The 26486-nt window shown below is 45.4% G+C and overlaps 1 protein-coding gene across 2 annotated transcripts in view; it reads right to left on the reverse strand.

Moving 5' to 3' along the window:
- LOC121582740 (AF4/FMR2 family member 1) overlaps positions 1 to 26486 on the reverse strand; it is a 79448-nt gene that overhangs the window by 11593 nt on the left and 41369 nt on the right. For both annotated transcript variants that reach the window (XM_041898807.2, XM_041898806.2), the window contains exons 8-12: positions 21674 to 21827; positions 20514 to 21470; positions 18057 to 18151; positions 8610 to 8841; positions 8295 to 8383 (exon numbers count right to left, since the gene is read on the reverse strand). In XM_041898807.2, coding sequence (XP_041754741.2) covers positions 8295 to 8383; positions 8610 to 8841; positions 18057 to 18151; positions 20514 to 21470; positions 21674 to 21827 — 1527 coding nt within the window. The remainder of the gene's footprint in view (positions 1 to 8294; positions 8384 to 8609; positions 8842 to 18056; positions 18152 to 20513; positions 21471 to 21673; positions 21828 to 26486) is intronic.

The raw sequence follows: 26486 nt of genomic DNA on the forward strand, positions 1-26486 counted from the left end.
AGGATTTTTTAATGAATTTATTTGCAAATTATGGTGGAAAATAAGTATTTGGTCAATAACAAAAGTTTCTCAATACTTTGTTATATACCCTTTGTTGGCAATGACACAGGTCAAAGTTTTCTGTAAGTCTTCACAAGGTTTTCACATACTGTTGCTGGTATTTTGGCCCATTCCTCCATGCAGATCTCCTCTAGAGCAGTGATGTTTTGGGGCTGTCACTGGGCAACACGGACTTTCAACTCCCTCCAAAGATTTTCTATGGGGTTAAGATCTGGAGACTGGCTAGGCCACCCCAGGACCTTGAAATGCTTCTTACGAAGCCACTCCTTCGTTGCCCGGGCGGTGTGTTTGGGATCATTGTCATGCTGAAAGACCCAGCCACGTTTCATCTTCAATGTCCTTGCTGATGGAAGGAGGTTTTCACTCAAAATCTCACGATACATGGCCCCATTCATTCTTTCCTTTACACGGATCAGTCGTCCTGGTCCCTTTGCAGAAAAACAGCCCCAAAGCATGATGTTTCCACCCCCATGCTTCACAGTAGGTATGGTGTTCTTTGGATGCAACTCAGCAATCTTTGTCCTCCAAACACGACGAGTTGAGTTTTTACCAAAAAGTTCTATTTTGGTTTCATCTGAACATATGACATTCTCCCAACCCTCTTCTGGATCATCCAAATGCACTCTAGCAAACTTCAGACGGGCCTGGACATGTACTGGCTTAAGCAGGGGGACACGTCTGCACTGCAGGATTTGAGTCCCTGGCGGCGTAGTGTGTTACTGATGGTAGGCTTTGTTACTTTGGTTCCAGCTCTCTGCAGGTCATTCACTAGGTCCCCCCGTGTGGTTCTGGGATTTTTGCTCACCGTTCTTGTGATCATTTTGACCCCACGGGGTGAGATCTTGCGTGGAGCCCCAGATCGAGGGAGATTATCAGTGGTCTTGTATGTCTTCCATTTCCTAATAATTGCTCCCACAGTTGATTTCTTCAAACCAAGCTGCTTACCTATTGCAGATTCAGTCTTCCCAGCCTGGTGCAGGTCTACAATTTTGTTTCTGGTGTCCTTTGACAGCTCTTTGGTCTTGGCCATAGTGGAGTTTGGAGTGTGACTGTTTGAGGTTGTGGACAGGTGTCTTTTATACTGATAACAAGTTCAAAACAGGTGCCATTAATACAGGTAACGAGTGGAGGACAGAGGAGCCTCAAAGAAGAAGTTACAGGTCTGTGAGAGCCAGAAATCTTGCTTGTTTGTAGGTGACCAAATACTTATTTTCCACCATAATTTGCAAAAAATTCCATAAAAAATCCTACAATGTGATTTTCTGGATTTTTTTTCTCAATTTGTCTGTCATAGTTGATGTGTACCTATGAGGAAAATTACAGGCCTCTCATCTTTTTAAGTGGGAGAACTTGCATAATTGGTGGCTGACTAAATACTTTTTTTCACCACTGTAGGTCCTGGATGGCAGGAAGCTTGGCCCCAGTGATGTACTGGGCTGTACGCACTACCCTCTGTAACGCCTTACGGTCGGATGCCGGGCATTTGCCACACCAGGCGGTGATGCAACCGGTCAGGATGCTCTCGATGGTGCAGCTGTAGAACGTTTTGAGGATCTGGGGACCCATGTCAAATATTTTCAGTCTCCTGAGGGGGAAAAGGTGTTTTTGTGCCCTCTTCAAGACTGTCTTGGCGTGTTTGGACCATGATCGTTTGTTGGTGATGTGGACACCGAGGACCTTGAAGCTCTCAGCCAGCTCCACTACAGCCCCACGCAGTCGTGGGTTAACAGGGAGTACAGGAGGGGACTACGTATGCACCCCTGAGGGGCCCCCGTGTTGAGGATCAGCATGGCAGATGTGTTGATGCCTACCCTTACCACCTGGGGGCGGCCCATCAGGAAGTCCAGGATCCATTTGCAGAGGGAAGTGTTTAGTCCCAGGGTACGTAGCTTAGTGATGAGCTTTGTGGGCACTATGGTGTTGAACGCTGAGCTGTAGTCAATGAACAGCATTCTCAAATAGGTGTTACTTTTGTCCAGGTGGGAAAGGGCAGTGTGGAGTGCGATTGACATTACGTCATCTGTGGATCTGTTGGGGCAGTATGCGAATTGGAGTGGGTCTTGGGTTTCCGGGATGATGGTGTTGATGTGAGCCATGACCAGCCTTTCAAAGCACTTCACGGTAGTCATTTAGGCAGGTTACCTTCGCTTTCTTGGGCACAGGGACTATGGTGGTCTGCTTGAAACATGTAGGTATTACAGACTCGGTCAGGGAGAGGTTGAAAATGTCAGTGAAGACACGTGCCAGTTGGTCTTGCTCACATTGGCTACGGAGAGCGTGATAACACAGTCGTCTGGAATAGCTGGTGCTCTCATGCATGCTTCAGTGTTGCTTGCCACGAAGCGAGCATAAATGGGATTTAGCTCGTCTGGTAGGCTCGCGTCACTGGGCAGCTCGCGGACCATTGTAGTCCGTAATAGTTTGCAAGCCCTGCCACATCTGACGAGCATCAGAGCTGGTGTAGTAGGATTCAATCTTAGTCCTTTATTGACGCTTTGCCTGTTTGATGGTTCATCTGAGGGCATAGCAGGATTTCTTATAATCAATCAATCAATCAATTTTATTTTATATAGCCCTTCGTACATCAGCTAATATCTCGAAGTGCTGTACAGAAACCCAGCCTAAAACCCCAAACAGCTAGTAATGCAGGTGTAGAAGCACGGTGGCTAGGAAAAACTCCCTAGAAAGGCCAAAACCTAGGAAGAAACCTAGAGAGGAACCAGGCTATGAGGGGTGGCCAGTCCTCTTCTGGCTGTGCCGGGTGGAGATTATAACAGAACCATACCAAGATGTTCAAAAATGTTCATAAGTGACAAGCATGGTCAAATAATAATCAGGAATAAATCTCAGTTGGCTTTTCATAGCCGATCATTAAGAGTTGAAAACAGCAGGTCTGGGACAGGTAGGGGTTCCATAACCGCAGGCAGAACAGTTGAAACTGGAATAGCAGCAAGGCCAGGCGGACTGGGGACAGCAAGGAGTCACCACGGCCGGTAGTCCCGACGTATGGTCCTAGGGCTCAGGTCTCTCAGTTGGCTTTTCATAGCCGATCATTAAGAGTTGAAAACAGCAGGTCTGGGACAGGTAGGGGTTTCGTAACCGCAGGCAGAACAGTTGAAACTGGAATAGCAGCAAGGCCAGGCGGACTGGGGACAGCAAGGTGTCAGCATGCCCGGTAGTCCTGACGTATGGTCCTAGGGGCTCAGGTTCTCAGAGAGAAGAGAGAACGAGAGAATTAGAGAGAGCATACTTAAATTCACACAGGACACTGGATAAGACAGGAGAAGTACTCCAGGTATAACCAACTAACCCCAGCCCCCGACACATAAACTACTGCAGCATAAATACTGGAGGCTGAGACAGGAGCGGTCCGGGAGACACTGTGGCCCCATCCGAAGAAACCCCGGACAGGGCCAAACAGGAAGGATATAACCCCACCCACTCTGCCAAAGCACAGCCCCCACACCACTAGAGGGATATCCTCAACCACCAACTTACAATCCTGAGACAAGGCCGAGTATAGCCCACAGAGGTCTCCACCACAGCACAAACCAAGGGGGCGCCAACCCAGACAGGAAGATCACGTCAGTAACTCAACCCACTCAAGTGACGCACCCCTCCTAGGGACGGCATGAAAGAGCACCAGCAAGCCAGTGACTCAGCCCCTGTAACAGGGTTAGAGGCAGAGAACCCCAGTGGAGAGAGGGGAACCGGCCCGGCAGAGACAGCAAGGGCTGTTCGTTGCTCCAGAGCCTTTCCGTTCACCTTCACACTCCTGGGCCAGACTACACTCAATCATATGACCTACTGAAGAGATAAGTCTTCAGTAAAGACTTAAAGGTTGAGACCGAGTCTGCGTCTCTCACATGGGTAGGCAGACTGTTCCATAAAAATGGAGATCTATAGGAGAAAGCCCTGCCTCCCGCTGTTTGCTTAGAAATTCTAGGGACAATTAGGAGGCCTGCGTCTTGTGACCGTAGCGTACGTATTGGTATGTACGGCAGGACCAACTCGGAAAGATAGGTAGGAGCAAGCCCATGTAACGCTTTATAGGTTAACAGTAAAACCTTGAAATCAGCCCTTGCCTTAACAGGAAGCCAGTGTAGGGAAGCTAGCACTGGAGTAATATGATCAAATTTCTTGGTTCTAGTCAGGATTCTAGCAGCCGTATTTAGCACTAACTGAAGTTTATTTAGTGCTTTATCCGGGTAGCCGGAAAGTAGAGCATTGCAGTAGTCTAACCTAGAAGTAACAAATGCATGGATTAATTTTTCTGCATCATTTTTGGACAGAAAATTTCTGATTTTTGCAATGTTACGTAGATGGAAAAAAGCTGTCCTTGAAACAGTCTTGATATGTTCGTCAAAAGAGAGATCAGGGTCAAGAGTAACGCCGAGGTCCTTCACAGTTTTATTTGAGACGACTTTACAACCATCAAGATGAATTGTCAGATTTAACAGAAGATCTCTTTGTTTCTTGGGACCTAGAACAAGCATCTCTGTTTTGTCCGAGTTTAAAAGTAGAAAGTTTTCAGCCATCCACTTCCTTATGTCTGAAACACAGGCTTCTAGCGAGGGCAATTTTGGGGCTTCACCATGTTTCATTGAAATGTACAGCTGTGTGTCATCCGCATAGCAGTGAAAGTTAACATTATGTTAACTAATCATCCGGATTAGTGTCCCGCTCCTTGAAAGCGGCAGCTCTAGCCTTTAGCTCGGTGCGGTTGTTGCCTGTAATCCATGGCTTCTGGTTGGGATATGTACGTACGGTCACTGTGGGGACGACGTCGTCGATGCACTTATTGATGAAGCCGGTGACTGAGGTGGTATTCTCCTCAATGCCATTGGATGAATACCAGAACATATTCCAGTCTGTGCTAGCAAAACAGTCCTGTAGCGTAGCATCCACGTCATCTGACCACTTCCGTATTGAGCGAGTCACTGGTACTTCCTGCTTTAGTTTTTGCTTGTAAGCAGGAATCAGGAAGATAGAATTCTGGTCAGATTTGCCAAATGGAGGTCGAGGGAGAGCTTTGTGTATGGAGTAAAGGTGGTCTAGAGTTTTTTTCCCTCTGGTGTGACATGCTGGTAGAAATTAGGTAAAACGGATTTAAGTTTCCCTGCATTAAAGTCCCCGGCCACTAGGAGTGCCGCTTCTGGATGAGCATTTTCTTGTTTGCTAACGGACTTATATAGCCCGTTGAGTGCGGTCTTAGTGCCAGCATCGGTTTGTGGTGCTAAATAGATGGCTACGAAATATATAGATGAAAACTGTCTTGGTAGATAGTGTGGTCTACAGCTTATCATGAGGTACTCTACCTCAGGCGAGCAATACCTCGAGACTTCCTTAATATTAGACATCGCGCACCAGCTGTTATTACAAATAGACACACACCCCCACCCCTTTTCTAAACAGACGTAGCTGTTCTGTCCTGCCGATGCACGGAAAACCCAGCCAACTGTATATTATCAGTGTCGTCATTCAGCCACGACTCGGTGAAACATAAGATACTACAGTTTTTAATGTCCCGTTGGTAGGATAGTCTCGAAAGGAGATCATCCAGTTTATTCTCCAGTGATTGCACGTTGGCCAATAGAACAGATGGTAGAGGTGGGTTAACCACTCGCCGACTAATTCTCACAAGGCACCCCGATCTCCGCCCCCTGTATTTTCCGTCTTTTCTTCACGCGAATGACGGGGATTTGGGCCTGTTCTCGGAGAAACAGTATATCCTTTGCGTCGGACTCATTAAAGATAAAATCTTCATCCAGTTCGAGGTGAGTAATCGCTGTTCTGATATCCAGAAGCTATTTTCGGTCATAAGAGACGGTAGCAGCAAAATTATGTTCAAAATAAGTTACAAACAATGCGAAAAAACACAAAATAGCACAGTTGGTTAGAAGCCAGTAAAACGGCATCCATCCCCTCCGGCGCCATTACTGGTGGTGGTAGTGTGATGGTTTGGGGATGCTTTGCTGCCTCAGGACCTGGACGACTTGCCTTAATAGAATGAACCATGAATTCTGCTCTGTATCAGAACATTCTACAGGAGAATGTCAGGCCATCTGTCTGTGAGCTGAAGCTGAAGCGCAGCTGGGTCATGCAGCAAGACAATGATCCAAAACACACAATCAAGTCTACATAAAATGGCTAAAAAGAAGTTTTGGAATGGCCTAGTCAAAGTCCAGACCTAATCCCAATTGAGAAGTGGCAGGACTTGAAACAAGCAGTACATCCTTGAAAACCAACAAATGTCGCTGAGTTATAGCAGTTCTGCATGCAAGAGTGGGCCAAAATTCCTCCACAGCGAAGTGAGAGACTGATCAACAACTACAGGAAGCGTTTGGTTGGAGTCATTGCAGCTAAAGGTGGCACAACCAGATATTGAGTGTAAGAGGGCAATTACTTTTTCACACAGGGGCATTGGGTGTTGTATAACTTTGTTTATGAAATAAGTATGTAATTGTTGTGTTATTTGTTCAATCAGGTTCCCTTTTTCTAATATTAGGTTTTGGTTGAATATCTGATAACATTGATAACAAAAGTAGAGAAAATTAGAAAGGGGGCAAATACTTTTTCACAGCACTGTATATATACAGTGGGGAGAACAAGTATTTGATACACTGCCGATTTTGCAGGTTTTCCTACTTACAAAGCATGTAGAGGTCTGTAATTTTGTATCATAGGTACACTTCAACTGTGAGAGACGGAATCTAAAACAAAAATCCAGAAAATCACATTGTATGATTTTTTAATAATTAATTTGCATTTTATTGCATGACATAAGTATTTGATACATCAGAAAAGCAGAACGTAATATTTGGTACAGAAACCTTTGTTTGCAATTACAGAGATCATACGTTTCCTGTAGGTCTTGACCAGGTTTGCACACACTGCAGCAGGGATTTTGGCCCACTCCTCCATACAGACCTTCTCCATATCCTTCAGATTTCGGGGCTGTCACTGGGCAATACGGACTTTCAGCTCCCTCCAAAGATTTTCTATTGGGTTCAGGTCTGGAGACTGGCTAGGCCACTCCAGGACCTTGAGATGCTTCTTACGGAGCCACTCCTTGGTTGCCCTGGCTGTGTGTTTCGGGTCGTTGTCATGCTGGAAGACCCAGCCACGACCCATCTTCAATGCTCTTACTGAGGGAAGGAGGTTGTTGGCCAAGATCTCGCGATACATGGACCCATCCATCCTCCCCTCAATACGGTGCATTCGTCCTGTCCCCTTTGCAGAAAAGCATCCCCAAAGAATGATGTTTCCAACTCCATGCTTCACGGTTGGGATGGTGTTCTTGGGGTTGTACTCATCCTTCTTCTTCCTCCAAACACGGCGAGTGGAGTTTAGACCAAAAAGCTCTAATTTTTGTCTCATCAGACCTCATGACCTTCTCCCATTCCTCCTCTGGATCATCCAGATGGTCATTGGCAAACTTCAGACGGGCCTGGACATGCGCTGGCTTGAGCAGGGGGACCTTGCGTGCGCTGCAGGATTTTAATCCATGACGGCGTAGTGTGTTACTAATGGTTTTCTTTGAGGCTGTGGTCCCAGCTTTCTTCAGGTCAATGACCAGGTCCTGCCGTGTAGTTCTGGGCTGATCCCTCACCTTCCTCATGATCATTGATGCCCCACGAGGTGAGATCTTGCATGGAGCCCCAGACCGAGGGTGATTGACCATCATCTTGAACTTCTTCCATTTTCTAATATTTGCGCCAACAGTTGTTGCCTTCTCACCAAGCTGCTTGCCTATTGTCCTGTAGCCCATCCCAGCCTTGTGCAGGTCTACACTTTTATCCCTGATGTCCTTACACAGCTCTCTGGTCTTGGCCATTGTGGAGAGGTTTGAGTCTGTTTGATTGAGTGTGTGGACAGGTGTCTTTTATACAGGTAACGAGTTCAAACAGGTGCAGTTAATACAGGTAATGAGTGGAGAACAGGAAGGCTTCTTAAAGAAAAACTAACAGGTCTGTGAGAGCCGGAATTCTTACTGGTTGGTAGGTGATCAAATACTTATGTCATGCAATAAAATGCAAATGAATTACTTAAAAATCATACAATGTGATTTTCTGGATTTTTGTTTTAGATTCTGTCTCTCACAGTTGAAGTGTACCTATGATAAAAATTACAGACCTCTACATGCTTTGTAAGTAGGAAAACCTGCAAAATCGGCAGTGTATCAAATACTTGTTCTCCCCACTGTATAATGACACACAGGGAGGGAATCTTACCTGTCCTTGAACTTGAGCAGGGGTCTGGAGGACAGGGCAGCCCCAGTGGGCTGGGCAGGCACAGAGAAGGCAAAGCTGCTCTTGGGGGCCTTCAGACAAAACCACAGAAGAGACAGTATTAGTACAGCCTTCATATTAACACCCATTTCTCATTATTTATTTCAGACAACCTTCATACAAGCAATTAATGATAAATAAATACTGCGCTTCTTTCCTTTGATAATCATTTAAACATTTCTGACGCACCTGCTGTAGCAACCCTCAGATGTGTGATTTAATTTCACATAACATACATATTGACTCAAATGTCTTAACCTTGCCAGTCTTGGAGTGCTCTGTGTGTCGTTTCCCAGTGTTCTTCTTGTGTTTGACGGGGGTGGAGGCCTCCCTGTCCCTGCTTTTGGCTGCTGAGGCAGCGCTGGGCTCTGGGGCCTCCACTGCATGCCGCTTGCGGCCCCCCGGCTCTTTCCCAGGGTCCTGCAGAGGGACAGGAGCCCCCTTCTTAGACCGCTTCCTCTCCTTCTCCTCTCCAGGGTTCTTGGGTGTCCTGTGAGAGAAAAGGCCAGATGGCATATTAGATCAGAATGTGACAGAGAGGAAGATACTGTGAAGGGGGACTTTCCACCCTGATGGGAGAACGCCCAGGCAGCAGGGTGTCGGCGAGTCCTTAAAAAGTAATCAATTCTGATTTAAAGTCTTCAGTTTTCAAAGGTGTAAAAACATTTGACGGAATGACTACACTGTTTCCGTTATATTATGCCGCTGCTTAATTGTTGACACCATGGCAAAAAAAAAAAGAGAGAACAAGGTAGCCTATACAATTTGATAGACAACACTAACTAGAGCTGGGATGATAAACCAAAAATTACCAACACCTACATTGTCCTCTTACCAACGCAATTTTGCTTATGTCAGTATTTTTATCAGGCTACACAACAGTCCTGCAGATTGTTTGGTTCTAAAACCATTCTTTGGTGAACAGTAATGTTCATTAAAATTAACCTGCTTCCTGCAATAAAAGTATCTGCCCTGTCCCTGTTCCGCTTTTGGCTCCCACTCCCACTTCCCACTTTGCACACAGAGTAAAGAGAGAGATGCATTCTGGTAAGTGCAAGCATACTGACAATTGAGCAACATTTCAAAATGCAATGAAGGGATGGACAGTGTTGAAAACAACTACTGTTATTGTTGTTAAATAAAGAGAACAGTCTCAGCTTTATGTGAGTATAACAATTATTTATCAACTTTCAATACAGAGGAAATAATACCACTACAAAAGGAGTATGTACAGTGCATTCTGAAGGTATTCAGACCCCTTGACTTTTTCCACATTTTGTTACGTTAAAGCATTATTCTTAAATCGTTTAAATGAATGTTTTTCCTCCATCTACACACACCACATAATGAGAAAGCGAAAACAGGTTTTTATTCATTTACATAAGTATTCAGACCCTTTGCTATGAGACTCTAAATTTAGCTCAGGTGCATCCTGTTTCCATTGATCATCCTTGAGATGTTTCTACAACTTGATTGGAGTCCAACTGTGGCAAATTAAATTGATTGGACATGATTTGGAAAGGCACACACCTGTCTATATATAGGTCCCACAGTTGACAGTGCATGTCAGAGCAAAAACCAAGCCATGAGGTCGAACGAATTGTCCATAGAGCTCCGAGACAGGATTGTGTCGAGGAACAGATCTGGGGAAGGGTACCAAAACATTTCTGCAGCATTGAAGGTCCCCAAGAACACAGAGGCCGCCATCATTCTAAAATGGAGGAAGTTTGGAACCACCAAGACTCTTCCTAGAGCTGGCCGCCCGACCAAACTGAGCAATCGGGGGATAAGGGCCTTGGACAGGGAGGTGACCAAGAATCCGATGGTGACTCTGACAGAGCTCCAGAGTTCCTTCCAGAAGGACAACCATCTCTGCAGCACTGCAACAATCAGCCCTTTATGGTAGGGTGGCCAGACGGAAGCCACTCCTCAGTAAAAGGCCTATGACAGCCCACTTGGAGTTCGCCAAAAGGCACCTAAAGGACTCTGACCATGAGAAACAAGATTCTCTGATCTGATGAAACTAAGATTGAACTCTTTGGCCTGAATGCCAAGTGTCACGTCTGGAGGAAACCTGGCACCATCCCTACGGTGAAGCATGGAGGTGGTGGTAGCATCATGCTGTGGGGATGTTTTACAGCGGCAGGGACTGGGAGACTAGTCAGGATCGAGGGAAAGATGAACGGAGCAAAGTACAGAGAGATCTTTGATGAAAACCTGCTCCAGAGCGCTCAGGACCTCAGACTGGGGCGAACGTTCACCTTCCAACAGGACAACGACCCTAAGCACACAGCCAAGACAACGCAGGAGTGGCTTTGGGAGAAGTCTCTGAATGTCATTGAGTGGCCCAACCAGAGCTCAGACTTTAACCCGATCTAATATCTCTGGAGAGACCTGAAAATAGCTGTGCAGAGACGCTCCCCATCCAACCTGACAGAGCTTGAGAGGATCTGCAGAGAAGAATGGGAGAAACTCCCCAAATACAGGTGTGCCAAGCTTGTAGCATTATATCCAAAAAGACTCAAGGCTTTAATCGCTGCCAAAGGTGCTTCAACAAAGTACTGAGTAAAGGGTCTGAATACTTAAATGTGATAGTTTATTTTAGTAAATTTCTAAAAACCTGTTTTTGCCTTGTAATTATGGGGTATTTTGTGTAGATTGATGAGGGGGAAAAAACTATTTAATCCATTTTGGAATAAGGCTGTAACGTAACAAAATGTGAAAAGTCAAGGGGTCTGAATACTTTCCCAATGCACTGTAATTGAGATGATGCGCCAGTGGAACAGAATGGAGAGGAGCATGCCATTTGCGGTGAATACGTAGCGTATATAGGCAGTGGAAAGTTTTTGTAGGACATTACATTTAATGTTGGATCAATTGCATGGCTATCTAGCAACAATATCATATACAGAGTTAGCATACCCTTAGCATATTTGCAGTGCCTTCAGAAAGTATTCATACCCCTTGACTTATTCCACATTTTGTTTTTACAGCCTGAATTCAAAATGGATTAAATATATATTTTTCCTCACCCACCTACACAGAATACCCCATAATGACAAAGTGAAAGCATGTTTAGACATTTTAGCAAATGTATTGAAAATGAAATACAGAAATCTCATTTACATAAGTATTCACACCCCTGAGTCAATATTTTGTAGAAGCATCTTTGGCAGCGATTACAGCAGTCTTTCTGGGTAAGTCTCTAAGAGCTTCCCACACCTGGACTGTGCAACACTTGCCCATTATTATTTTCTAAATTCTTCAAGCTCTGTCAAATTGGTTGCTGATCCATTGCTAGACAACTATTTTCAGGTCTTGACATAGTTTTTACTTAAATCTACTTGAAAATCTAACTTGGCCACTCAGGAACATTCACTGTCTTCTTGGTAAGCAAGGTTGTAGGTTATTGTCCTGCTGAAAGGTGAATTCATCTCCCAGTGTCTGGTGGAAAGCAGACAACCAGGTATGTCTAGGATTTTGCCTGTGCTTAACTCAATTCCATTTCTTTTTTATCCTGAAGAATTCCCCAGTCCTTAATGATTACAAGAATACCCATAGCAGGATGCAGCCACCACTATGCTTGGAAACATAGAGAGTGGTACTCAGTAATGTGTTGTATTGGATTTGCCCCAAACATAACACTTTGTATTCAGGACAAAAAGCTAATTGCTTTTCAACTTTTTTTTTTGCAGTATTTTTATTCTGTACAGACTTCCTTCTTTCCCTCTGTCAATTAGGTTAGTATTGTGGAGTAACTCCAGTTTTCTCCTACCTCAGCCATTAAACTAACTATTTTAAAGTCACCATTGGCCTCATGGTGAAATCCCTGAGTGGTTTCCTTCCTCTCTGGCAGCTGATTTAGGAAGGACGCCTGTATCTTTGTAGTGACTGGGTGTATTGATACACCATCCAAAGTGTAATTAATAACTTAACCATGCTCAAAGGGATATTCAACGTTTGCTTATTTTATTTTTACGCATCTATTTTTACCAGTATTTGCAAATTAATGTGGTTGAATGTGTTTGAAATTCACTGCTCGACTGAGGGACCTTACAGATAATTGTATGTGTGGGGTACAGAGATGAGGTAGTCATTCAAAAATCATGTTAAACACTATTATTGAGTCCAAAACTATTGAGTCCATGCAACTTATTATGTGACTTGTTAAGCACATTTTTACTCCTGAACTTATTTAGGTTTGCCATAACAAAGGGGTTGAATACTTATTGACTCGAGACAAACATTTTTTTATTCATTCATTTGTAAAAAATATAAATAATTCTGGGGACATTATGGGGTATTGTGTGTAGGCCAGTGACCAAAACAATTATCACATTTAATCTATTATAAATTCAGGCTGTAACACAACAAAATGTGGAAAAAGTCAAGGGGGAGTGAATACTTTTTGAAGGCACTATAGCTATGTGTTTTGAGTTCACTATGTGTTTTGAGTTCCCACTTCCTCAGGTGGTAAATTAAATTGCATATAGCCTAGGCCAATATGCAAAAAAACATGCAGGATATCTGATTATTCTGGATCCTATTCCGACATTTTGCACATCAAAATATCCATCATGCATTCCCTGAACATGTTAGATGAAATAGCTTACTTGGCACTGAAAAAGTCTGGTCTAGAGCCCTCCCGCTTAGACGGCTTGCTTCGATGTATAGCCATTTGATACATGATTCACTGAATGAGGGAATTATTATTTTATTTTTTCTCCCCAATTTCGATCTCGTCTCATGGTGCAACACCCCAACGGGCTCGGCAGGCGAAGGTCGAATCATTAGTCCTCCAAAACATGACCCGCCAAACTATTACAGACTACAAAGGGAAGCACAGCCGCGAGCTTCCCAGTGACACAAGCGTACCAGACGAGCTAAACCACTTCTATGCTCGCTTCGAGGCAAGCAACACTGAACCATGCATGAGAGCACCAGCTGTTCCGGATGACTATGTGATCACGCTCTCCGTAGCCGATGTGAGTAAGACATTTAAGCAGGTCAACATTCACAAGGCCGCAGGGCCAGACGGATTACCGGGACGTGTACTCCGAGCATGTGCTGACCAACTGGCAAGTGTCTTCACTGACATTTTCAACATGTCCCTGACTGAGTCTGTAATACCAACATGTTTCAAGCAGACCACCATAGTCCCCGTGCCCAAGGACACTAAGATAACCTGCCTAAATGACTACCGACCCGTAGCACTGACATCTGTAGCCATGAAGTGCTTTTAAAGGCTGGTCATGGCTCACATCAACACCATTATCCCAGAAACCCTAGACCCACTCCAATTTGCATACCGCCCCAACAGATCCACAGATGATGCAATCTCTATTGCACTCCACACTGCCCTTTCCCACCTGGACAAGAGGAACACCTACGTGAGAATGCTATTCATTGACTACAGCTCATCATTCAACACCATAGTGCCCTCAAAGCTCATCACTAAGCTAAGGATCCTTGGACTAAACACCTCCCTCTGCAACTGGATCCTGGACTTCCTGACGGTCCGCCCCCAGGTGGTAAGGGTAGGTAACAACACATCTGCCACACTGATCCTCAACATGGGGGCCCCTCAGGGGTGCGTGCTCAGTCCCCTCCTGTACTCCCTGTTCACCCATGACTGCATGGCCAGGCACGACTCCAACACCATCATTAAGTTTGCCGACGACACAACAGTGGTAGGCCTGATCACTGACAACGATGAGACAGCCTATAGGGAGGAGGTCAGAGACCTGGCCGTGTGGTGCCAGGATAACAACCTCTCCCTCAACGTGACCAAGACAAAGGAGATGATTGTGGACTACAGGAATAAAAAGAGGACTGAGCACGCCCCCATTCTCATCGACGGGGCTGTAGTGGAACAGGTTGAGAGCTTCAAGTTCCTTGGTGTCCACATCACCAACGAACTATCATGGTCCAAACACACCAAGACAGTCGTGAAGAGGGCACTACAAAGCCTATTCCCCCTCAGGAGACTGAAAAGATTTGGCATGGGTCCTCAGATCCTCAAAAAATTATACAGCTGCACCATCGAGAGCATCCTGACTGGTTGCATCACCGCCTGGTATGGCAACTGCTTGGCCTCCGACCGCAAGGCACTACAGAGGGTAGTGCGTACAACCCAGTACATCACTGGGGCCAAGCTTCCTGCCATCCAGGACCTCTATACCAGGCGGTGTCAGAGGAAGGCCCTCAAAATTGTCAAAGACTCCAGCCACCCTAGTCATAGACTGTTCTCTCTGCTACCGCACGGCAAGCGGTACCGGAGTGCCAAGTCTAGGTCCAAAAGACATCTCAACAGCTTCTACCCCCAAGCCATAAGACTCCTGAACAGCTAATCATGGCTACCCGGACTATTTGCACTGCCCCCCCACTCCATCTTTTTACGCTGCTGCTACTCTGTTAATTATTTATGCATAGTCACTTTAACTCTACCCACATGTACATATTACTTCAACTACCTCAACTAGCCGGTGCCCCCGCACATTGACTCTGAACCGGTACCCCCCTGTATATATAGCCTCCCTACTGTTATTTTATTTTACTTCTGCTCTTTTTTTCTCAACCCTTTTTTGTTGTTTTATTTTACTTTTTTTATAAAAAATAAATGCACTGTGGGTTAAGGGCTGTAAGTAAGCGTTTCACTGTAATGTCTGCACCTGTTGTATTCGGCGCATGTGGCCAATAAAATTTGATTTGATTTGATACCACGCTTCTTAACACCCGCCCACTTAACCCGGAAGCCAGCCGCACCAATGTCCCGGAGGAAACACTGTTCAACTGACGACCGAGGTCAGCCTGCAGGCGCCCGGCCCGCCACAAGGAATCGCTAGAGCGCAACGAGCCAAGTAACCCCCCCCGGCCAAACCCTCCCCTAACCTGGATGACTCTGGGCCAATTGTGCGCCACCCTATGGGACTCCCGATCACGGACGGTTGTGATACAGCCTGGGATCGAACCCGGTTCTGTAGACGCCTCTAGCACTGCGATGCAGTGCCATAGACCGCTGCGCCACTCGGGAGGCCCATAAGGCATTATTTTATTCGACTTTTTGGTTGTAGGTTAATGTTTGAGCAAAATACCTCCAGGAGAGCTAATGGGTGTGTAGACTTATTCCAGCCCCACTCACCAGATTCTACAAATCAACTGCTCAACAGGAACTTGTTAAGCTGACTGATAAGGCCAAAATATCTTATTTTTCACAGTATGAGACAATATTTTATGTTCTTGAATAATAAAAGTTATAAATGTACAAAACGAATAGAGTGTGACCCTAGGGTGGCAACACATACTAAGTGATTTAAATGGGTCTTTCTCCATTCTGATTGTTTTATACTGTTCAATTCAACCAAAAACAATTTTCATACATTTCTGCATTTCCTGCACTCATTTGAGATCATTTCCACACTGAACAACATGGGCAAACAACCAGGCCTTATTTTTAACCAAATCTTGCAATTGCAATTTGACTTGCGATTTAGAGCAAAACACTTGTGTGAATTGTTGGAAACATGGAAATAGAATGATTATTCTAATTCTATAGTTAGAATATAAGTGGGCACTTTGAATACTGTTTGATATGACAACGAATGAAAATGCCAGGGAGGAGTTATTGTGGCAGGGTAGGAACCAAAGTGTTGATAAGTGTTTCCTAGGGACCCTATAATCTTTGACTACATTGAATGTTCTCTTAGCTGCTTTGCGTATTCCTATTTGATTTAGAATATACTGTTGCACAAACAACATGCTGATTTAGGTCTACACCAACACTGGTATTATCAGACTGTATAGCTAGTTATGTTTGCTCTCAGTACATTTATTAGCTATCTAGCTAGCCAGCTAACTAGCGATTAGCAACACGATTTAGGCCCAACTTGCTAAGAAAAGACAAACTAGCTGTTTGCGGTTGTAAGAAACATAAACTAATAGTGCAATTATAGAACACTAGTGGATTGATATTAAGAACCAAAGTGAAAACAGCATCGTTGTCATCAACATTGTTGCATGTGCTGCATTGACCATGAGCAGAGAGAGATGACTAAAGTAGCGGAGTAAACTATAAAAATTGACATTGCACACAACGCATCACATTTAACAAACCAAACATTCAAATACCGTTATAGGAGGTAAAGTAAAAACCCAAACCGGTCTGTGCATCAATACAGGTATATTGTTAAATACGGTATACCGCCCAGCCCTACTCAGCTGTGCTTGAGCAGTGCTGAATCAAAAGCCTGCACACCCAGTGGCCTAGCTCTCCAGATGGAGTTGACAACGTGTTTTATAAAGCAACAGTGTTGTATATTTGACTTTGAGGCATTTCTTTCACAGTGGTATCGTTATGGTATTGAGTATCATTTTAGCTGGTATTGGTATATAATCCAAAATTATGTTTGTGATGTAGTTAATGATTTCCTCATTGGGTAGCCTAAACAAATGCAGATGGGCAACCCCACGCTTCATCCATCTATAGCCTAGCCACTATGCTACTACATCAGTTAGGCTACAGGAGAATGCTCATTGCTAAAATAGCACACCTGCCTGATAATATGAGCCATGTAGGCTATAGCCTTTGGTGAAAGAGCCAGCCCTAAAAATGCAACCTTTTGCCAACATGGGCTCATTTCTGGAGGGGAATTAAGATTAGCAGGTGTGTGGTGCACGCAGACCTCAAAATTGATATTACATTGCATTCCATCAAAATCAGTCTGTTTAAGTTAGAGCTATCAGCTTTTTGCATGGGCTCCATCTCAATCTACCGCATTCGCCAACGGTGGCCTTCCACATCTGCGGTGGAAGGTGGCCTGAGCTACACCTTTGCCAGACCATGAAACATCCTGAAAATTGGTCTTCTCACGGAAACGGCTGAACAGTTTGGGCTACACACTAATATGACCCCTCTATGGAAAGGTGAGTCTCTCACAAACACATACATGTTTTGCTCTAGGATGCCCACAAGCCTCACAAGACTTGCCTGAAGGCAGCCTGGTACCAGTTAAAAAAAGTTCTGGAACTACAGTATTTTAGTGCCTAAAAAAAGGGGTTAAATGTGTCCCCAAAAAATTGTTTCCTTATCTATCTTTTATCGCTCAGATATAGGACAGACACTTCAAAACAAAGTTCCTTTAGATAATTTTTTTTTACTATGGGCTAATAGCAGTGAGGCCAAATGTATTATTGCATTTTTTTTTACCTAAAGCGGTCCTAAAATTCCAAATCAAATAGCTAAATGATCCTTGGTATTGCCATCTTAAAACAATTCCATATGTTAGCTTAGTAGAACCTAGAGGGTTAAAAAGTCTTAACTTCAACCTCATGGAACCTGCAAATACCCTGAGTCAGACACCCAGTCTGATACCCTGCCTGGTCTCTAGGGTGACATTTGGCCAATGGAGAGGTTAAGGTGTTAGGAAAATCACCAAACATTTTGTTTGATGCATCTAATATATTTGTAATGTTATTAGGTATACCAGAAGAATGATATACCAGAAGTATAATAATAATATGCCATTTAGCAGACGCTTTTATCCAAAGCGACTTACAGTCATACGTGCATACATTTTTGTGTATGTAGTTTGCAGTAGTTCAATACTGTAGCACTTTGGGGCAGAGAAGCTATGGATGGATATGCTGCAGAGCTTTGAAGACACTAGTTAGGAGGAGAAGAGAACTGAGGGGTGTAGTGTAACTCACGCAGATTTGCAGGAACCAGGACATGAAGACGAGGGTTTGCCATCTTTTTCCAGTTTTGGCTTCTTCCTTGGCAGGGCTTTCACATCCTTCTCAGCCTGAAACCCCCCAAAAATTATAGTAATAAAAACGATACTGGCGACAGGCTTGCTCTTCTTACACTTTAAAAAAAGAAATCAAGCATCTATAGCCAAAGCACTTGTTACTTCTCTATGTTCACCCTCTCAAGCAGGGTCTATAGCACTACTACTTTCACTATCTAACATTAGTCAACCATACAGGTTGGCAGCCCTCTCAGGGGCAGTGACGCACAGCCTAGATAAGAGCATTGTGAAGGAGGCCAGGCTGCCCTGTACACCTCAACAGCAGACAGCCAAAGAAAACATGGCCAGACATACAGTGAGGGAAAAAAGGATTTGATCCCCTGCTGATTTTGTACGTTTGCCCACTGACAAAGAAATGATCAGTCTATAATTTTAATGGTAGGTTTATTTGAACAGTGAGAGACAGAAGAACAAAAAAATCCAGAAAAACGCAAATTGATTTGCATTTTAATGAGGGAAATAAGTATTTGACCCCCTCTCAAATCAGAAAGATTTCTGGCTCCCTGGTGTCTTTTATACAGGTAACGAGCTGAGATTAGGAGCACACTCTTAAAGGGAGTGCTCCTAATCTCAGTTTGTTACCTGTATAAAAGACACCTGTCCACAGAAGCAATCAATCAATCATATTCCAAACTCTCCACCATGGCCAAGACAAAAGAGCTCTCCAAGGATGTCAGGGACGAGATTGTAGACCTACACAAGGCTGGAATGGGCTACAAGACCATCGGCAAGCAGCTTGGTGAGAAGGTGACAACAGTTGGTGCGATTATTCGCAAATGGAAGAAACCCAAAAGAACTGTCAATCTCCCTCGGCCTGGGGCTCCATGCAAGATCTCACCTCGTGGAGTCCCCCAGCTCAAGAAAGCATATATACAGGCCCGTCTGAAGTTTGCCAATGAACATCTGAATGATTCAGAGGAGAACTGGGTGAAAGTGTTGTGGTCAGATGAGACCAAAATCGAGCTCTTTGGCATCAACTCAACTCGCCGTGTTTGGAGGAGGAGGAATGCTGCCTATGACCCCAAGAACATAATCCACACCGTCAAACATGGAGGTGGAAAGATTATGCTTTGGGGGTGTTTTTCTGCTAAGGGGACAGGACAACTTCACCGCATCAAAGGGCCGATGGACGGGGCCATGTACCGTCAAATCTTGGGTGAGAACCTCCTTCCCTCAGCCAGGGCATTGAAAATGGGTCGTGGATGGGTATTCCAGCATGACAATGACCCAAAACACACGGCCAAGGCAACAAAGGAGTGGCTCAAGAAGAAGCACATTAAGGTCCTGGAATGGCCTAGCCAGTCTCCAGACCTTAATCCCATAGAGAATCTGTAGAGGGAACTGAAGGTTCGAGTTGCCAAACATCAGGCTCGAAACCTTAATGACTTGGAGAAGGTCTGCAAAGAGGAGTGGGACAAAATCCCTCCTGAGATGTGTGCAAACCTGGTGGCCAACTACAAGAAACGTCTGACCTCTGTGATTGCCAACAATGGTTTTGCCACCAAGTACTAAGTCATGTTTTGCAGAGGGGTCAAATACTTATTTCCCTCATTAAAATGCAAATCAATTTATAACATTTTTGACATGCGTTTTCCTGGATTATTTTGTTGTTATTCTGTCTCTCACTGTTCAAATAAACCTACCATTAAAATTATAGACTGATCATGTCTTTGTCAGTGGGCAAACGTACAAAATCAGCAGGGGATCAAATACTTTTTTCCCCTCACTGTATACTGTATAAATTATTTGCAGGCCATTTTAACATTACAGCTGTGTCACTGTTTAGCAGATTATGCAAAACAGTATGTTTGATTCAATGTGGGAACTAAAATGCTTTAAATACACTGAATAAACTATGCAACATAAAGTAAGCATGTTGCACCTGTTGTGCTTGAAGTACTGTGTGGTTGGTAGTGTGTGTGTGTGTGTGTAACTATGACCAAGACAGGCAGGTAACCTTCACCATTAGTGAATCACCATGTTTTGGCTGCTAATGTTGACATAGCAACAGTCCCTAGTTACCGGAGAGTAGGCCTGAGCCAATCCAATTTGGAACTAAGCCATAGACCTGTATCTCAATGTAATCGTTACGTGATGTAACAGGAAGGTGACATTGTGTACGGGACATTGTGTCTGCTGGTAAGATAGCAAATGCAGCACCAACGTGTTTTAAAGTACAATAGCACTGTTGATACACCTATACATGGCTAGGAGTTGGACAAGGTGAGGAGTGGGACATAATATTCCTGCATAGAAGAGCTGCTGAACCCAAACCAGCTTATAAAAACAAAACAACAACCTGCTAATATCAGCAACAGTATGCATCCTATTTCACAAAACACACAAAAACTCTCACCGTTCTCTTTTTGCAGACTTTGGTAGGGATGGGGGAAGCAGGGTCAGTGACTCCCTTCTCTGGGGCTGTGTTGGGTCTCTTCCTGCTGGATGGGTCCTGGCCCCCTTGAGAAATCCTGGAGCCCTGGGGAGGGACCCTGGACAGCAGATTGAGCTCTATCTTCACCAGCAGGGCCCGTGGAGGGCCCTGGGGGTCCCTGGAAGCTTTGGCTGAGGACTCCCGCTTGGCCTGGTGTGCTGCAGCTGGAGAGCGGCTCCTGGGCTTTTTCTGGCCCTTCTGAGGGGCCGGGAGGATCTCTTTCCTGACACTGACGTTGGTCTCAACCACCCGGGTAGGGCTGGGACTGGGAGACCTCTCCCTCTTACAGTCCAGCACCAGATTCACCTTGGGACCACTGCCTCCAGACTCTGGTTGTTTAGTCTTCCCCTTCTCAGAAGAGTTGCGCTTGGCAGGCTTCTTGCTGTCCGTTTTGGCGCTGCCACTCTTGCTGCTGTGCCCAGTTTTCGTTTTGACCTTTGGCCTGACTGTGAACGAGGGGTCTTGGTCGCGGGGGGCCACCTCCATACTCTCCACCCGCAGCCCAGCCTGGGAGTCCTCAGGGCGGGGAGCCTTGACTGGTCTGGAGGGGTGTTTGTTCCCCACAGTCTTTCTCTGGCTGCTGCTGCTGTCCCCAACATGTGAGGCGGCCGGGGACTTGTGGCGGACATGCTGGTTGCAGGTAACGCAATCACTGCCTGGAGGTTTGGCTTCACTATCGCTGAACTCTGGGCATTGTGGTGGTGTGTGGGATTTGTTGTCCCTGGGAGGAATGGCCTCCTCCTCCTCTGCGTCATGGCTCTGCTGCTGTTTAGGTAGAGGGCTTTGGACAGCGTCACTCTGGCTCTCTGTGCTGGGGTTCTGCTGGCTCACTCTGATCCAGTTATTCAGCTGCCAGTTAGTCACCACGGGGCCCTCAGCCTGGACAGACAATATATGAATAATGTAAAGAAATGTATAGGGCCCGGTATAAACATTAAGCCTAGTCTTGGACTCTAAAGCAATTTGAATGAAGATTCTGTGTACGGGGAAACTGGCCCATGAACGTATGATCAAATCAAAGACAAAGCAAGTTATTTGAGTGTTCCAAGTGTATGACTAAGCAGTGTGCTGTGTGTTTATACCTTGGGTACAGATGGGCTGCTGCTCCTAAGGGGTTGTGGGGCCTCCTCTGTCCCGCTCTCACTGCTCTCACTGTCTGACTCTGACCCTGAGCTGCTCTCTGAGTCACTGGAGCTGGCTGACTCCACCCCACTGGAATGTGTTGCTACAACCGTACTGACGGACCAGAGAGACACAGAGCAGGGTTACAACCAGAGAATGCAGAGACAGAAAGGTGTTAGAGAGCAGTTCAGTTCATTTATCTGGCCTTTTACAGGAATGTGTGAGAAAGCAACACAGAGAAAGGTGTAAAAGTAGTAACAATTAATGAACTGCATAATAATACTGGTGTGTAAATGGTTTAGATGGAGAGTAGTTCTCTATCACAATAAAACATCCCCCTCCCTGTCACATCACTATAATCCCTCAGAGGTAAGGCCTCTTTACACAAAAGCACACACACACACAAAATGGTGAGGCCTCAGCGGAATCCCTTCCAAGCTAAACACAGCAGCCTCCTGGATCGCCGAGCTCCTTTCTCCTGCTGTAACACTCCACCAGATGTGCTCTCAGAGCCCCACACTCACTGCAGGGCAGGAGGAACTGTTACTATCATGGCTTGTACAAATCTACTACGCTAGCAAATAGGCCTAGCTGTTCTGTAATCCTGATAATATCGGTGGTGTGAATACATTACAAAAGAGAGAGGGTCGCACATTACATGAACTAGGGCTAGGCCTTTCTACGTGTCTTTCAAACAAGGATATGAGTTTGGGTGTGTGTCTGACTCTTTATTTCTTAGCTTTCCATTTGTCCAAAATAAGTTTTATATTGATGTTCTACTGTACACTGAAAGGGCCTTGTTAACACTAGAACCGCCATCAGCAAAACGGCCACTGACGTAAAATATGATTACTACCTTAACGGGCCAAGACAAAATGCACTGTAGGACATTGGTACCAAGCTAGGCGCTAATGTGTCTCTCTCCTCATTGAATGAATGACATAAATGGATGAATGGGCGATAGAAACTGAAATTGTGCACGTTAATTCACAATTTATTTTGAATTAACTGAATGATAAGGAGGGCAAAGAGAGTGATTTAATTTAGAACAATAGTGTAACGACGAAGAATTGTTTTTGTTGTGGTGCGGTCTAATTATTTTATTACGAAAGGCTGGAAATGGTATGTAATATCCCCTTGGCGAGATTCCAATCAGACAATACAGGATCCAATACAATCAATAAATTACTTGTTTTCATAACTTTTCAATTATATATTTCCACGAATATTTCTTTACGCAATTAATTCTTTACATATGTGTTATGCACCATTTATCAAGCATTGGCGCTCATGTAAAAGGAAAATAATTTGACTGCCTGCCTTGCGGACTGGTTTCATTCCCTTTTCCACTGAACAAAAATATAAACGCAACAGGGGCGTGGATCAGATAACCAGTCAGTATCTGGTGTGACCACCATTTGCCTCATGCAGCGCGACACATCTCCTTCGCATAGAGTTGATCAGGCTGTTGAATGTGGCCTGTGGAATGTTGTCCCACTCCTATTCAATGGCTGTGCGAAGTTGATGGATATTGGCGGGAACTGGAACACGCCGTCGTACACGTCGATCCAGAGCATCCCAAACATGCTCAATGGGTGACATGTCTGGTGAGTATACAGGCCATGGAAGAACTGGGACATTTTCAGCTTACAGGAAAAGTGTACAGATCCTTGCGACATGGGGCTGTGCATTATCTTTTTGAAACATGAGGTGATGGCGGTGGATGAATGGCACGACAATGGGCCATTCTCGTCACGGTATCTGTGCATTTAAATTGCCATAGATAAAATGCAATTGTGTTGGTTGTCCGTAGCTTATGCCTACCCATACCATAACCCCACCATGGGGCACTCTGTTCACAACGCTGACATCAGCAAACCGCTCACCTACACAACGCCATACACGCTTTCTGCCATCTGCCCGGCACAGTTGAAACTGGGATTCATCCGTGACGAGCACACTTCTCCAGCGTGCCAGTGGCAATCGAGGTGAGCATTTGCCCACTGAAGTCGGTTACGACGCTAAACTGCAGGCAGGTCAAGACCATGGTGAGGACGACAAGCATGCAGATGAGCTTCCATGAGACGGTTTCTGACAGTTTGTGCAGAAATTATTCTGTTGGAAAACCCACAATTTCAGCAGCTGTCCAGGTGGCTGGTCTCAGATGATTCCGCAGGTGAAGAAGCCGGATGTGGAGGTCCTGGGCTGACGTGGTTACACGTGGTCTGCGGTTGTGAGGCCAGTTCGACGTACAGCTTACGGCTTATGGTAGAGAAATGACCATTCAATTCTCTGGCAACAGCTCTGGTGGACATTCCTGCAGTCAGCATGCCAATTGAACGCTCCCTCAAAACTTGAGACATTGGTGGCATTGTGTTGTGACAAAACTGCACATTTTAGAGTGGCCTTTTATTGTCCCAAGCACAAAGTGCAATTCTGTAATGCTCATGCTTCTTGATATGCAACACCTGTCAGGTGGATGGATTATCTTGGCAAAGGAGAAATGCTCACTAACAAGAATGTAAACAAATTTGTGCACAACATTTGTGAGAAATAAGCCTTTTGTGCATATGGAAAATGGCTGGGATCTTTTATTTCAGCTACGATAAATAGGTAGGTTTTTAGATAGAAAACTGTGAAACTGTGCTGTGTTATGACACAGTCTGCCGGTGACTGTGTAATATGAGAGAAAGCGACACGAGACTTGTCTGTGGCACGCATGTGAAGAACACACCCACACACGTGAGTAGACTCCTGCTATGTGTCCCTGCTGCTGCAACCTCTCTCTGTAATCTGATAGCAGGGTGATATAGCCGTTCTTCAAACAAAGTCAACACAGTGGCCATTGCTAGCTGGATTAGCTACTACCAGCTTAACTGTACGGTAGTAGCTAAATACAATATACTTGTCCTAGCTAGCCAATGTCTAATCATTGCTGTGTCATGAAAGGAACTTGACACAGACACGAATGATCTGTTTAGTGTGTTATCACACTATTGGTGGTTTGTTGTGACCAAGTGTTGGTGCTATACGGTGTGTTATTGTTATTGGATGCTAGCTTGCTAGTTAGCTATGGTGTCATAGTTGAATAAAGTGGGTTGAGTCTATTCCTTTAAACATTGAACCGCTGTGGTTCACAACAATTCTGATTTCTAAAGGTGGAAGTTGGGAGAGTTTTTGTTCGGGTGGTTCAGTGAAACAATTTTAGTTTCTGAGGTAGAAGTTTTGGTGAGGGAGGTCCTGCTCTCTCCGCTCCCAGATGCTCAGCTCATTTCATTCCGATCTCCTCTGCATTTTTGTAGCCATTTGCTACAGCCTGTCAACTATGCCTCTGCCTATCCCTGTTCTCTCCCTCTCTGCACAGGCTACACAAACGCACCACACCGCGTGGCTGCTGCCTCTCTAACCTGGTGGTCCCTGCACGCACCACCCACGTGGAGTTCCAGGTCGCAGGCAGCCTCTGGAACTGCCGTTCTGCTGCCAACAAAGCTGACTTCATCCCAGCCTATGCCAACCTCCAGTCCCTCGACTTCCTGGCGCTGACGGAAACATGGATCACCACTGAAAACACTGCTACTCCTACTGCTCTCTCCTCGTCTGACCATGTGTTCTCACATACCCCGAGAGCATCTGGTCAGAGGGGTGGTGGTACAGGAATCCTCATCTCTCCCAAGTGGACATTCTCAATTTTTCCCCTAACCCATCTGTCTATCTCCTCATTTGAATTCCATGCTGTCACAGTCACTAGCCCATTTAAGCTTAATATCCTTGTCATCTATCGCCCTCCAGGTTCCCTTGGAGAGTTCATCAATGAGCTTGACGCCTTGATAAGTTCCTTCCCTGAGGATGGCTCACCCCTCACAGTTTTGGGGGATTTCAACCTCCCTATGTCCACATTTGACTCATTTCTCTCTGCCTCCTTCTTCCCACTCCTCTCCTCTTTTGACCTCACCCTCTCACCGTCCCCAGCCTACTCACAAGGCAGGCAATACGCTTGACCTCATCTTCACTAGATGCTGCTCCTCTACTAATCTCACTGCAACTCCCCTCCAAGTCTCTGACCACTACTTTGTTTCCTTTTCTCTCTCGCTCTCCTCCCACACTACTCACTCTGCCCCTACACAGATGGTAATGCGCCGCCGCAACCTTCGCTCTCTCTCTCCCACTACTCTCTCCTCTTCCATCCTATCATCTCTTCCCTCTGCTCAATCCTTCTCCCTCCAATCTCCTGATTCTGCCTCCTCAACCCTCCTCTCCTCCCTTTCTGCATCCTTTGACTCTCTGTGTCCCCTATCCTCCCGGCCGGCTCGGCCCTTCCCCTCCAGCTCCGTGGCTTGATGACTCATTGCGAGCTCACAGAACAGAGCTCCGGGCAGCGGAGCGGAAATGGAAGAAAACTAAACTCCCTGCCGACCTGGCTTCTTTTCACTCCCTCCTCTCTACATTTTCTTCATCTGTTTCTGCTGCTAAGGCCACCTTCTACCACTCTAAATTCCAAGCATCTGCCTCTAACCCTAGGAAGCTCTTTGCCACATTTTCCTCCCTCCTGAATCCTCCCCCCTCCTCTCTCTCTGTGGATGACTTCGTCAACCACTTTGAAAAGAAGGTTGACGACATCCGATCCTCGTTTGTTAAGTCTAATGACACTGTTGGTCCTGCTCACACTGCCCTACCCTATGCTCTGACTTCTTTCTCCCCTCTCTCTCCAGATAAAATCCTGCGACTTGTGACTGCAGGCCGCCCAACAACCTGCCCGCTTGACCCCATCCCTCC

The sequence above is a fragment of the Coregonus clupeaformis genome, chromosome 15 (assembly GCF_020615455.1).
Source record: "Coregonus clupeaformis isolate EN_2021a chromosome 15, ASM2061545v1, whole genome shotgun sequence".
Lineage (NCBI taxonomy): Eukaryota > Metazoa > Chordata > Actinopteri > Salmoniformes > Salmonidae > Coregonus > Coregonus clupeaformis.